The sequence below is a fragment of the Haliotis cracherodii genome, unplaced genomic scaffold (assembly GCF_022045235.1).
Source record: "Haliotis cracherodii isolate W230 unplaced genomic scaffold, xgHalCrac1.p SCAF_2, whole genome shotgun sequence".
Classification (NCBI taxonomy): Eukaryota; Metazoa; Mollusca; class Gastropoda; order Lepetellida; family Haliotidae; genus Haliotis; species Haliotis cracherodii.
The window spans coordinates 3131413-3147475 of NW_027266275.1; the positions used below are offsets into that span (position 1 = coordinate 3131413).

Consider the following 16063-nt stretch of genomic DNA (forward strand, 5'->3'; position numbering starts at 1 on the left):
ACTCGCTACATTTACTTAGGGATGATCTTCTTGTCCTGGTGAGCCTGGACAAAGCATGTGAAACATGACACTGCCAGCTGAAGGCGCATGATTTCCCAGCTTTGAAGTATTAAACAATCATCACTCTATATCATTCAAAATAATTTTAAAATTTTAACAATAGTAAAATATCACCATTATTGTAATAGGTTTGAAAACTTGGGGCTACTCATATGAGACCATGTAAAATGACCCAAAGTTTGTCTTTTAGAGATCTGTATGAATACCTTAGGTGTATCCAGAAGGGGGTTCCAGCCAGGGGTCTGGACTACCTCCCCTTTTGATAACCAAATGTAGTATGTTGTAAACAATAAAAATATCCGAGAGAGGATATTGATATTTTGGACTCTTCCCTCTTTCTCATGTTTGGTTCACACAGCACTGTAGATATATTTATATTTGATACAGCGTTTTAATCACAAATGTTAAAATATACAGTTTCAAAACTGTCATGATAAATTTGAGTCAGCATAATTTCCTCAGCCTTATGCTCCATATAAATCAATACTTAAACCCGTGGAGTACTGGTACCCACTGGAGCTATGTCCCAATTAGCACTGTAGTCTCCATACTGTGTCCGTTCCAGTGTCTGAGCCATCACTTGAATATTCAACAGGGTTATTCCTGTGGAAATGTCAATACAGCTGTACTAAAATGCAACAAAGGTAATTAAGGGACCAAAGATTTAATATTCTTAGGGGGACCTGGGATTTTGTCTGGAGATAAGATATATTTTCAACTACAGCTTCAATACCATATATCTTTTTGTATTGATAACTGTCGTAGAGAATTTGAGAAACCCTTGTCTGAATGAATAAAGGCTGATTACCCTGTAGCTATAAAATTTATACGCCTAAAATCTTAATTGCCATTACTTATAAGATGCTAATCCCAATTGTTTATCCCCAATGTATTGTACATGACTGTCAGCCATCCTGAACGAGCTGTGCAACTGTGTCACTCATTGCTTACTCAGTTACTGTGGTTAATATTTAGGACTTAATGGCTCATATGGATATGAGCCTTGGTCCCAAGATGTAAATGGAAAAAGGTCTTACCCTTAACCTTGCTAGGGTTCGGCTAGGTACCCTGGGGCACCAACACCATCAGAACTAGCACAATGTGCTAACCTGGCACATAGTGCTTCTTGTATTGTATTCTACCTGTCTAATGTAAACACCAGCCTGACTGTTTGTTTTTATTTTCTGTCATATGAATAAAATATTTTCATATAAATTGTAATTTTCTGAAAAATTAAATACATATATGCAACTTCCCATGAACTAGTTTTTCTAATAATATGCAAAATACCGAAACTGACTTCATGATTGTTACAGGGAACAGTAATATAGTGGTTTCTTTAGATATTATTATTGGCGTTTCTGTTTCCTGTTAGATTATGATGTTTCTGCGGCTTCCTTGCTACATATATCATGGTGGTGACAGGGCTGCCATGTGAAACCTACATGGTGACAGATGACACATTGTCGGGGTCATGGCTTGGCGGGTCAGGATTCACCTCAGTAAGCTTGTGAAGTCCTGAATCTCACACTCAGAACCTGTAATGGCGAGACTGGGGATACAAGGTAGGATATTGGAGTACTCGTACCAGAATTTGCTTCTACTTTGACTTAACATGAGTTGCACTCTTCCTGTAGTGGAGGTGAACATACTGTTGGAGGTTGGAGCAGGCTATGAGACTGGTAGACAGAGAGGTTGGGGCAGGCGATGAGACTGTGGTAGACAGAGAGGTTATGGCAGGCTATGAGACTGGTAGACAGAGAGGTTGGGGCAGGCGTAGAGACTGTGGTAGACAGAGAGGTTGGAGCAGGCTATGAGACTGTGGTAGACAGAGAGGTTGGGGCAGGCGATGAGACTGTGGTAGACGGAGAGGTTGTGGCGGGCAATGAGATGGTGGTAGACAGTGAGGTTGTGGCAGGCGATGAGACTGTGGTAGACAGAGAGGTTGGAGCAGGCTATGAGACTGTGGTAGACAGAGAGGTTGGGGCAGGTGATGAGACTGTGGTAGGCAGAGAGGTTTTTGCAGGTGATGAGACTGGTAGACTGTGGTAGACTGTGGTAGAGTTGCTGGGGAAGGTGATGAGACCGTGGTAGACGGAGAGGTTGTGGCAGGCGATGAGACTGTGGTAGACGGAGAGGTTGTGGCAGGCGATGAGACGGTGGTAGACGGAGAGGTTGGGGCAGGCGATGAGACTGTGGTAGACAGAGACTGTGGTAGACTGTGGTAGAGTTGCTGGGGAAGGTGATGAGACCGTGGTAGACGGAGAGGTTGTGGCAGGCGATGAGACTGTGGTAGACGGAGAGGTTGTGGCAGGCGATGAGACGGTGGTAGACGGAGAGGTTGGGGCAGGCGATGAGACTGTGGTAGACAGAGAGGTTGTGGCAGGCAATGAGACTGTGGTAGACTGGTAGATGGAGAGGTTGTGGCAGGCGATGAGACTGTGGTAGATGGAGAGGTTGTGGCAGGTGATGAGGCTGTGGTAGACGAAGAGGTTGTGGCAGGTGATGAGACTGTGGTAGACGAAGAGGTTGTGGCAGGTGATGAGACTGTGGTAGACTGGTAGATGGAGAGGTTGTGGCAGGCGATGAGACTGTGGTAGATGGAGAGGTTGGGGCAGGTGATGAGACTGTGGTAGACTGGTAGATGGACAGGTTGGGGCAGGCAATGAGACTGTGGTAGACGGAGAGGTTATGGTAGGCGATGAGACTGTGGTAGACAGAGAGGTTGGGGCAGGTGATGAGACTGTGGTAGATGGAGAGGTTGTGGCAGGTGATGAGACTGGTAGACGGAGAGGTTGTGGCAGGCGATGAGACTGTGGTAGACAGAGAGGTTGGGGCAGGTGATGAGACTGTGGTAGACTGGTAGATGGACAGGTTGGGGCAGGCAATGAGACTGTGGTAGATGGAGAGGTTATGGTAGGCGATGAGACTGTGGTAGACTGTGGTAGACAGAGAGGTTGGGGCAGGGGATGAGACTGTGGTAGACTGTGGTAGATGGAGAGGTTGGGGCAGGCGATGAGACTGTGGTTGACTGTGAAGTTGTAGCAGGCTGTGGTGTTGGGTTCGGAGTAGATTGGATCCTTCATTATAAGACGGTACTTCCCAAATAGATAAATAAGTTATTAGTTATATGTAAGAAATTTACAGTTGTAGTTATTGCATTCTTGGATGATTCATGTATACATTATCTCTCCTGAGATTTACAAGTGTTCCTCTGGTATGAACATGACTTTGTTCTTGTGCAACACTGATGTGTGTGTTAATTGTAGCCAGTCAGCGTGGTATGTGACATGAGGTAGAAGGCAGGCAGTCAGCTGATGGTGGCAATCAGTGACTGAATGGATTCTCTGTCTGTTATTTCCCATGTGGAGAAAAAGAGAAAACAGAAACAATGACCTACATTGTTACAGAGAGCATTGTATGCACAATTAATAGAATATGTTCCAGGAAAATAATGTTAGTAATTTCTAATGATAGTTACTTTCATTAACTATAATTTACTATGTTTACTATAAACATACTATTAACATTGACATAAAGGTAATATTTGTTCCTAGTTGGGTTTAACTGGCAGAGTCATTTGGACTGGCTCAGAGGCTGATATTTGAGTGAGTATGGTTTTATGTCCCTTTTACCAATATTTCAGCAATATCACGGCAGGGGTCGCCAGAAATGGGCTTCACACATTGTACCCATGTCGGGAATCGAACCTGGGTCTTCGGCGTGACACGAGAACACTTTACCAACTAGGCTACCCAACTGCCCCGGCTGATAATTGACCTCATTTAAGCACCAAATGTCAGTACAAATGGTTATTAAATGTTCATGTTGATATAGTTAGGACTAAAAGCTTGAAGAGACTTGTATTTCACTGATAACAGGACCAATAAAAACGAAGATCTGACTGCAATGTTAGAATACAACTCCCGATTGTTCTTCAGTCCCTGTTCTTTTATGCTACAATATAGCTATGTCATATAACATTGTAAATGAAGCAATATGTACCAGACAAGCCAGTGGTCGATAGTATGAGCAACACACCATGCTGTTGGACACATTGCGACAACTACATCCCCATTGTGACCACTGGATTACCATTGTGACCACTAGATCCCCATTGTGACCACTACATCTCAATTGTGACCACCGGATTCCCATTGTGACCACCAGATCCCCATTGTGACTACTACATCCCCATTGTGACCACTACATCCCCATTGTGACCACTACATCCCCATTGTGACCACTACATCTCCATTGTGACCACTACATCTCCATTGTGACCACTACATCTCCATTGTGACCACTACATCCCCATTGTGACCACCGGATTACCATTGTGACCACTAGATCCCCATTGTGACCACCACATCTCAATAGTGACCACCGGATTCCCATTGTGACCACCAGATCCCCATTGTGACCACTACATCACCATTGTGACCACCGGATCCCCATTGTGACCACCGGATCCGCATTGTGACCACCAGATCCCCATTGTGACCACCGGATCCCCATTGTGACCACCAGATCCCCATTGTGACCACCGGATCCCCATTGTGACCACCAGCAGTCACTTGTGAAGCTGAGATTCAGGGCTTGATTCTCTACATGGGTGCTATTGTGTGAAGTTTATTTCTGGCTTCCCCCACTGTGATAATGGCTTCAATATAAAAAAAAATAACCTTTTAGAAAATAAGGTAACCTGGACAAATTATTTAAACATTGTGGAGAGAAGCAAGGTATGTGTTTAAATGTTTTCAAATTGGATTACATATTCTGACAACCCAAAATTGAAAAGTGAAAAAACAACATCTTTAAAGCATTGTCTGTTTTCATTCCTCTGAATGCAAATGTTTGTGTTTGCCACAAAATGATTGTAGATTTAACTGCAAGACAATTAAATTAATACAACAGGTTAAGTGATGAGTCGAGTTTGACCAGCGCTGCTCACAGTCACAGGGTCAAATATTTCCTTTATGTTATCAATTTATGTTATCATTTCCCACCTACCAACCAGGAACAAAAATCTCTAGACCAAGAAATATGAAAGGTCGGCCAAAACATAGACGAGACATTTGTGCGAATAATACTTTGGTTGTGTGTGAGTGAGTGGTTTTACACCGCTTTTAGAAATATTCTAGCAATATCACGACAGAGCGCACCAGAAATTGACTTCACACATGGTACCCATGGACGAGCGACGGCCCCTTTGACTGTAGGACACAAGGACAGAGATGCAGCCATACTGCGAAACAAACTGAAGAGCAATGAGTGTGAATGCCACTTTAGGACAGCCGGCGTCCAGAGAACATCGGACTTGACGGTGTGAGAGGTGCACATGGAGTTTATTCTCTGCCTGCATTCGTCAGTGTAAACAAGGAAACCTCTCGCCCCTGCTGTTGTTATCGACTGCATGGATTATGCAGATTCTCGGGTTCAAATGTCAGGTCGTGAATATTTGAAAGTTTTTTTAGCAGTACATGTTAATTCATTCATCAAATCGTTGTCATCTTTCAGACCTTTGAAAAACAGCATGAGAATATCTTACAGAGAAAACCTAGAGCTCCCCATGGCATGAGACCAGATTGGGGATTGTTCTTCTGGTTTTTACGGATTCATTTTGCCAAGGTTTGCCTCGCCGGCCTGCTCCTACTGTTGACAGTGGACAAAACACAAACCCCTTCACCTGTTTTTGAAGCTGTACAAATGTTGTTGGCACTTTCTTCACCATGACTTGTAGTGTCAGCCAGGCCGGGTCTTAAGGCCACTTTTTAAAAACAATTTTGTATGCCAACCCTTAAGTGTATTGAAAATTAAATGAAGACTTAATTTTTTAACTGTTAAGTCACTTCTTTTTACATTTTTCCGGCAAAAGCACACACATTGGCACTTTGTCTACCTTTGTGTGATTTTTGGAATTGGTAGAAAAACTGTGAACCATACTATAAATCATTTTGACATGGCCCAACCTAATAGCAGGGAATCAGGTTTTCCCGAAAAAAGAGAAAAAAATGTGTAGGGGGTCTGGAAATTTTTATTTGATTGTATTTTAAGCAATTTCGTGCAAATTGGACAACATTCACACCAAGAAATGTAATAGCTCAATGGCAAAAGTCATAAGGCAAATAAACAAAGATGGTGGATGCAGTAAAATTTTGCAGTTAAATCAGTACTTGTAAAAAAACGGCATAACTTCCATGCACCCGGCTTCCACTGTCACAAGTGCGTGCAATGTCTGACCCTTTCCCCATGTTGAAGCATTTTGAAAAAAACTTACCCTGTACTTACTTACCTTTTGTTGAAAAAAACAAAACTCCATTGCAAACATAAGACATTAATACAACATATATCTCCGTGTTATGGGTTTTCGGACACTGAAGAAACATTCATAGTTTTCTCGCTAATCACATGAACAACTGTAAAACCTCTAATTCACTTATAGGCTAAAAGACAACTTTATCTTAAAGACAAGCCATCATCTGAGTATTTACAATTTCTGTGTGATGCCATACCTCACGTTATAGTGCAAGTATTCGTGATAGAAAACGTATGACGCGGAAAGCTCTGATCAAAAACAGGACAAACCGCAACAGTTGTCCGGTTTTCGATAACATTTTTCAGAGTGTTTTTTTTTAAATCTTTGATTATATTTTTACGTGGAAGATGATTTTTTACGAGGACTACTGTTTTTAAAACCGCGATTTACTGCTTTTCCAAGGAGATTTGACATCCCTGTGATAGTGAAAGTCAGTATAGTTGATCACAGAATGATGATGATGATGATGATGATACATTGTAAGTAGAATTTCACCTGAGTGTCTGTTGATGTCAAGTAAATTCACACTCAAGCTGCAGATTTTTAAACTTGCTTTGACTTGCATTGGTCTGTCTACCTGTATACAAGGGTACATACTTGAACAAGGATTCATTAATCCGAATATTTGTTAATGTGGAGGAATGCCGGGGGACCTGTATCAAGAGGACCACACTGTACTGGTGTCAACCTTTGGTTCCAGCCTCGTGTTAAGGATGCACATATAACTCACAGAAAGGTCTGATGCACATATAACTCACAGAAAGGTCTGATGCACATATAACTCACAGAAAGGTCTGATGCACATATAACTCACAGAAAGGTCTGATGCACATATAACTCACAGAAAGGTCTGATGCACATATAACTCACAGAAAGGTCTGATGCACATATAACTCTCAGAAAGGTCTGATGCACATATCACTCACAGAAAGGTCTGATGCACATATAACTCACAGAAAGGTCTGATGCACATTATTGTTAAGATTGGTTATGGAGGTTGGCCATGATACTAAATTGTTTGATCATATAATTATGTTCAAGTTGGATCTGTGTAACATCAGGTTTGTTTACTTGTAGGGCCTGATTTCTGACCCTGCCACAGATGACATTGAGTCAGTTTTTGACGATAACCCAGGTCAAGAAAGCAGACCTCTTCTTAAAAAGTGTTCGAAAGGTAAAAGTTTTACCGTAAAACTCAGATTATGTTGGTCGGATTACGATAAATAACCAAACAAGGCTCATTTATTGAACTGGACCATTGATATGACAAATTTGCTTTAGATAATGAGTCCTTGTAACTCTTGTCTTCCAGTCATTTTCAGCTGCAGTATTTACATATATGTATTTGGAAGCTACAAACAAATAGATCCTCTATTGTATTTTCACACTCTTTAATCTTATTATCACATGTTTTTAAAGTTCTTGCATGGTAAGGGGGCAGTGGGGTGGCCTAGTGGTTAAAGTGTTCCGCCTAAGATCCGGGTTTGATTCCCCTCATGGGTACAATATGTGAAGTCCATTTCTGGAGTCGCCTGTCGTTATATTGTTGAAATATAGTTAAAAGCAGCGTTAAACCGTAGATCACTCACTCATGCGTGGTGAAGGCTTGTGGTTGCAGAAAAGATATAACATGGTAGCACAATTAAATTATTAATTATTATCTTTGATCAGAGCCACTGTATTTGATACAAGAAAAAAATATAGTACCCAAAATAGACTGAATTTTGTGAAGCTTAACGTACAAAAACTTCAAAAGTAAAAAAAGTCAACCAACATAAACAAATGAAGGCTGAACCATCCAAGGGGGACAACTCATGTCAAGTCATTAGCTAGACAGTTGGCACAGTTCCAACTTGTGTTCCACATATTTGCAGTGTAAATATTGTTTGTTTGTGAGCACACAGACTGACAAGGCAGGGCAGCTGCACCCAATGTTATATGTATTAACCATAGACACACTCCAATATTTGAGGCTGATGTCAGTTGGTTGTGTCTAACTGTGATTCAACTGATGTTGCTTCAAAATAATGCCTTGTCTATTTGTGATAGCGTTACAATTTGATCTGAAACTGTGCATGAGGTGTATGGAAAACCTCATGAGTTTGTGTTGTATGAGACAACAATTATTTGTTGTTTGAACATATTGGGTTTAATTTGTTAATATTCTGTACTATGTTAACACCAAATATTTGCAAGGAAATAAAAAAAATGAAATTTCATTTCATTTTATGGTATACTTGAATTTAGTAATAGTCTTTAATGAAATATGAATAATTTGCACTTGTATTTCATGATATAGCGATTCCTTTGATATGACAATGTGTTACTATACATATTGCTGAGATTTGGTAGATATGTTGATTGTTAGGTCGCCATGCATTTCACAACAGGATACATAAGACGTCTACAATTGTCATTTGAAGTAGACATCCTTAAGTTAAATGACTAGAAGCCCAATATGTATCAATGAGTCAGTTAAGATAATAATCACTTGGGAACTCTTGTCCATACCATTGGAAAATTGTAATTTTACTCCCCATTTTGCTTACTGTGCCCTTCTTATTTCTAGAGTTTGATATTGATATGTAACCATGTAATATGATGAATAATTATTTGTGATTTTTTGTGATATTCCCAGAATCAGTTCCTTGTGATAAATTTGAATTTGTCTCAAGCTATATGCAAGTAACCTTGCAGCTGTGTAACACTTGGCTTAAAGATTTCAGAACCGTATCTCTAGGCAATCCATCCATGTTATTTCTTTACAACAAAAGGGTCCTTGTTTTCAAGCGTATAACCTTTCATTCAACTGTGGTTCGGTTCTTTAGTGATACTTTCAAGAAATTTAAGTAGTCTTCACGACCACCCGATGTCATTTCAGATGTATTTGTGGATGTTGACGAGAATGACCTACGCTGGAGGCGGTGTCCCCAGGCGGCCATCTTGTCCCGCCTCCCAAGTCACCGTGCGCTGTCGTCAGACCAGGGCTACACATTGTCCCGCACCCTGGAGAAGGCGAGGCGGAGGCGGAGGAGTACCCGGGCGCAGTCAGACGGAGGACGCCCCAGCGTCACGGACATAGAGAGTCATCCAGACGTCATCTCAGAAAGGACTTTAACAAAGCGGAAATCAAGGCGGAAATCATCCAAGGGTTACGAAGTTCCAGTGTTGGATGAAGTTGATGGTGACTCTGAATTCCTACGGAAGGAGAGCATACGGTCAATGACGGCGAGTCTGGCAGTCAAGCGGAAATACAGGTAGGACAAAAGTAGTCGTTGTCACGGTGATCATCATTGCCTGGATTATTAGGGCAAGTGAAATCATTCTGAGAATTTCATAAGTGCATTTTATCATTTTTTTTTAAATTGAAATTGTCATTTTCTGACAAGCCAATTAGAAAGAAAGCACTCCATGGCACATAGCTTATAGATTGAAAGTTTGACTGATTTTTATGGTGAGATTGACGGAAATGAAAACGTCAGAATTACTGCTTTGTGGCCTGAAAACATCCAGTGCAGTATCAATGTTGCTGTGCATAGTGAGCTGATCAACTGTAGCTAGGCCACGTATTAGTTCCCACTGTGAGATATGTGCATCAAGGGAGGTAATTCTAGCTCCTTACCCGGCAAAGAAGGAAAATCTTTGAGAGATTTGTCATTTAGGTCAGACCTGTATATGTGCTTCTTCGTTTGTGAATCTAATCTATTATAAGATTATCTAATCTTGTAGGTTAGAATGCATGCTTAAGACATGGGACAGTGTTAAGATCGTCAGTAAGGAAAAGAAATGAATGAAATAATAAGCATGAAATTTTAGAGTATTTGTTTCTTAATTCCTGTTCATGAAAACTTGAGGCAACTTGTTTTCGTTTCCTATAAATATCTTGTTTTAAAACTATAACTGCTGTTGATGGGGGATGGAGATGGCTGTTATAGGTGTAAAAGAATATTCTGTCCTTGTGTCCTTGTGACATATTCTTTTGTAAATATATTAAAATATAATATATATAAAAACAGGAAGAATATGATTTGACCTTAAATTCATACAAGAGACTACAGGTGATGTTGCACACTGTACGTTGTGTATTTGATATTTCTATGACATAACCTTCATCTGTGGCAGATATACAGCTAGCTCATGTATGCATACAAAGTGGACCACCACTGCCAACAGGTTATTGTCATTTCCTGACATACGACACGATCAGGATCTCATCGACATATTCAGTAGCACTTAAATAACAGCGTGGTCATCTGGTTACATTAAACATGGAAAATATGGACAACTGCCAAACAAACAAACAACAACAACAACAACAACAACAACAACTGTCTGGGCTGCATTTAGAGGGGGCAAGGGCCTTCAGCTCATGATGAGCCCAACCAGCCTGACTGTGCCAGGGTCAACCAAACTCTCTTTGTTCCATTTTTTATTTTAATCTGTAAATAATAATAATAATGATAATAATAATAATAATAATAATAATGTGTGTTTACAAAGCGCTAGTCTCCATGTACACTGCATGCTGAAACAGCACATTTAGTAATCACGAAACAGATGAATTTTGAGCTGAGATCAGAACATGTCCGAGATCTTATGCTCAGAGGAATTTGTTTATGTAATCTGTAATATTAAAACCAGAAGAGTAATGGTGGAAATGTCATTAACACGATCTCGGGAAGTTGATTGAGGAGGAAGACATATGGTATAAGCCTTTTCCTGTTGATATTTTCATATGAAGAATGTTCTAACAACCTGTTCATCCTGAAACATCATGGCTCCATGGTTGTATGACGAGGAAGCGGAGGGACACATCGCTGGAATCAGCCAAATAGTGCTCAACTATCAACAAACAGCAGCAGCCAGTTTAATACACCACGGAACTTCATGAATATGCATGGGGAAGAGATTCTACATTTCAAATACCAATGCTTTCATCTTTGAGTGCCATGATGTCCTGAAACTCGTGAATATATTCACAGAATCTAGGAAATGGTGAATTGGGATGTTGCAACATTGAGAGTCCTCCAGACTGTGGCACCATGCATGATGAACAGAGAGTTGGAAAACCGAGTGAGCGTGGCATCACTGAGAGCTTGAGATAATTGGGGGAATTAAACACTGACAGACTATCTGCCAGGAATCAATATGATCAGAACACTATGCCTATTAGAATAATAACAGACTATCAGGAATCATCGGAATCGGAGAGCTGACAAGGAGGTAACTTGATTTAAAGCTGTGTACGATTGATTTGATGTTTTCAAGGGAGGAGTTGGTGTTTTGCAATGATTAATGGACTATATCTGGTTTGTGTGTTCGTTGAAGCATGCATGATGTCAATGACAATCAATATCCCCTGTAAACACAGACAGGCAGATGGTATTGTCTTCTCCATGGTACTCTCCAGAGCACGACTAGTTTTGTTAGTCTCAGCTGAGGATAATGCTTCATTTTACTTCATTGATATGGAAAATATCAGTGTTTCTGTTGAGATCTTACTTGATTCAGGAAAGTGAGTGAGTGAGTGAGTATGGTTTTACGCCGCTTTTAGCAATATTCCAGCAATATCACGGTGGGGGACACCAGAAATGGGCTTCACACATTGTACCCATGTCGGGAATCGAACCCAGGTCTTCGGCGTGACGAGCGAACGCTTTAACCACCAGGCTACCCCACCGCCCCTGATTCAGGAAAGATAATATACAATTATATATACAGAGGATATTTGTATTTGTTTGTCAAAAAACATGTTCAGCTCGTTGACTGACATAATTGCATTGATATGTGACAAGAGCAGACAAATAACATTTGTATTTGGTGTGTCAGAGAAACGGTTTAGTTTGGTGCAATGTATTATCAAACACTATGCAAACGTCAGATAATATTTTCAATTTGTCACCTGAGACATACCGGTATAGGTGTTGAATGGCATGGGGTGTCATACAAATCGTTACATGGCACCGAAGTTGAAACTTTCCATTGATGTTTCCTAGTTTGTGTCATTCAATACTGATTGAGCGTGTTTTAATCACTGTGTTGCCTCCATACACCGGGTCTTGTGATCAGTGTTTGTCCTCTGTATACCAGGTACACCCTCACCCCAGTATCTTCCCGAGGTAACTGACTGTAAAAGTCCAGTTTCCACTCTTGCTGAACTAGGCTGGAATTTCTTGGTTCGATCGTAGCACCACCAGTGGCTATTACCAGTTATGTCCCTTCGATACCCCTCCTTCTGACCAATCAGACAATCACGGCGCCCAGTCAAGACAATCTGTTTGATAATCAAGATCTGTGTTGTAATAAAATGGGTCTTACTTCACGAAGTGGTTCAAATCACGTGAGCACCTTGATTAAGAACATGAAAAGGTATGGAAAATATCTGTTGATGCCGAGTTGATTGTTCACATGCTTTGCAAAACCAGCAGTTGACCGAAATCTGCACAGCCGTTTCCAAACCGAATGGTGATTTTGTTATACGATTTTGATTAGACTATGCATAGACTCATAGGTCCAACCAAAATATAACTCCACAATTCCAGACTAGTTCGGCAAGTGTAGAAACTGGACTTTCGTAGTCAGTTAACTCCCTTGCCTCATGAAGATGTCTCCCAGTGAGAGAGTCAGTGTGCAACCAGGGTCATTTACTAGGAGCCTGGTAGTCATCATCACCGCATCTGTGTTCAAACTGAATCATTCCGACTTCACTTATATTTAAACTTTATCTTTCAATTATTTGCCGTAATGATTAAACACTGCCATCATTAGCCTGCGACTTAATGACCTGGTGTAAGTGCCACTTGGATGGTGTTCAGTGTCACTAGCTATGTAGGTCACATGCTCATAGAGGGCATTTAGCGCTACTTGATGGATAGTGCATGTAGCACAATGGAATGTATAATCGGAAAACAATTGAGCTCACAAGGACAGAAGAACAAACTGGCATTGTTCACCAGATACTTTCCTTAGGTCCTAAGTACCTTAAACTTAAGAAGTACGACTGACACCATCATCGGACTCGGATGTGGTCGGACAGAAATGTCAACAAACCCTAATTCATACAGTTTGCACATCGTTTTCTCGGTTTCACCTCAATGAACCTACAAAATTCACAATCAATCCTTAAATGTATTTTCACCCAAACAGTACTTGACATTAGAATGAGAGTGTTTGTCTCGTTATGTATATGCATGGGCGGATACAGCTTTTTTGAAAAGGGGGGGTGCACAATTAAGATCTATTTATTTTCTTTGTTGGTAATTTATACAGAAATAAAGATTTTTTTCGAAATAAAAAGGGGGGTTGCGCACCCCCGCAACAACCCTCTGTATCCGCCCATTATATGGTACTATGTTATGAGTTCTGGCACGCATGCAAACACTTCCTAGTGTTTTACACAACAGAATAACAGTGCTAACAGCAGCGTATAGTGAGTGGCTGTCTTTGATGACATTGCAACATGTTGATAACATCTACGTGAGATACAGTATGTTGGCAATATTTTTCAAGTTGTTTCTAAAAAAAAGATTTAAAATTAGACATATATTTCATCAATTCCTTGAAAGGCATTTAGAAGCGATGCACATAAGGAAGAGACGTTATGGAGGGCATTTCTTTATTATGAGGAACACTTAAAGAAGCTGACATCCATAATTCTCTTCCTTATATCATATCATCTTTGCTAAGTGTTGCTGGTGATTGATTTACATTTGACAACAGCCTATCCACCGGGCGTATAAAGGCTTCTTTATATTATTTACTTACATAAATCCCTTCTCATAATGTCTGTGAAGGAATGCTGAAAGATAAATATATATATGTCTAAACGCTACAATGTGATTCCCATGCTCTTGGTATCTGAGAAACTGTCTGTTTTCATTACATGATTTCTATGATGTACATTAATCTGAAATTGATGACAGTTTCTGTGTTATTTATGTCAGTGGCCACCAGGTGGCCTGCACTCAAGGCAGGGGTTGTTAATATCAGCGAGGACTGACAGAGTCAACACAGAGGTGATATATAGGAGATGGTATATATACATTGGGGAATACACCTTATCAGCTGTTTGGGAAGGATCGATAGACTTTTGACTGTACACAACACCTCCTTGTGTCCAGGACATGTTGTGGAACAGAGTGACTCACTCCCCTGTTTTATCCAGATCCATTTGACAGTGTGCCATGTTACACTTGGCTCGCTGATGCATCTCATTCAATATGGATATTTAGTTGGAACATGAAGCAGGTTAACTGAAATAATAAATAACAGATTTATGTAGTCCAAGGTTTGAGTGGAATCTTGTTGTAGTATTTCTTTAATTGCTTGTGTATTGAATAGTATGTTATGTACATACTTTTCAATTAGTTTGTTGAAATAAATTTGGTTCAAACATGACTTGATTACAAACGATTCCTAGCTTTAACTATTTAGCTAGCTAATAGAACTTGTGTGTTTGTCTGCTGTGAGAAGTAAGTACAACCATGTCTCTCGTGAGAGTAGATGGAATAATCTTGTCTCCAAGTCGAGGTGGAATAACACTTAACCGTTAAATATTTAAGTTGGTTTAAACTCTTTTTTACTTCTTTTTAAATATGGGAAAGCTAGTTCCATATATGTCATTTGTAAACCTGTACCTTTCAAATATACAGGGTAAAACAAGGAGGTAGTTGTGATAAAAAACATGAAGATTATACAATGCTAACACACATGCATCCATCCTGACCTCTCACCTTTCACCAGTACCACGTCCCAACTACAGACGACATCCAGATGTCCCCTTCAGAATGAGTAGCTTGGTCCAAGGACCAACACCCATAAGAACTTCATGCTTACAGAACCCATGAAGATCCGGGGTAGTATAGGTCTTCAGCAACCCATGCTTGTGGTAAGAGGCGACTAACGGAATCGGGTGGTCAGGCTAACTGATTGATGCATGTCAACATATCCCAATTACGTGGATCCATGCTCATGCCATCAACCACTGGATTGTCCAATGACAGACCAATGTCATACAGCTGGAATATTGCTGAGTTCGGCATAAAACAACAAACAAACAAACATGCTTATAGTCACAATAATGAGCTTTTTAGCAGTAGTTTTTGTGTTGGGTTAGGATGTGATACAATTTGTATGGTACAGAAAGAAATGTTGAATTGCAGAGATTTGTGGCATCCATGTCCACAATACACAGATATGAAGGTTGATGTTGTTCATTGAGGTAGAAAACTGGGCGTGTTCAGTACTTAACTCCTTTAAGACTAATGTAAAGATCAGTGTGTACATTAAATGTTTCTCTGTCACGAAGTGGAAATAACACGGGTCATAAATAAACACCATTCCTTTAATCCAAAACCTTTAGTCATAAAAACAAACAAAAGGCATTGAGTAGTACATTCCACCTCATCATGAAGTATGAAGTAAATGTCCTACAAACACGGCCAGTAAGCATTGGGGCTGTCAGGTATAACATCTCGGCCAATTTGCATGACATCATGACGAGCACAACCACTATTGTCATGTTTGCCTGAGGTAACCACAGTGTACTTAGTCTGTCCACAGTGTACTTAGTCTGTCCACAGTGTACTTAGTCTGTCCACTGTGTACTTAGTCTGTCCACAGTGTACTTAGTCTGTCCACAGTGTACTTACTCTGCCCACAGTGTACTTAGTCTGCCCACTGTGT

At 40.4% G+C, this 16063-nt stretch overlaps 1 protein-coding gene across 1 annotated transcript in view; it reads left to right on the forward strand.

Moving 5' to 3' along the window:
• The window catches only part of LOC139469465 (uncharacterized), a 51766-nt gene that overhangs the window by 12215 nt on the left and 23488 nt on the right, over positions 1-16063 (forward strand). The window contains exons 3-4 of the mRNA XM_071251646.1: positions 7457-7553; positions 9261-9636. Coding sequence (XP_071107747.1) covers positions 7457-7553; positions 9261-9636 — 473 coding nt within the window. The remainder of the gene's footprint in view (positions 1-7456; positions 7554-9260; positions 9637-16063) is intronic.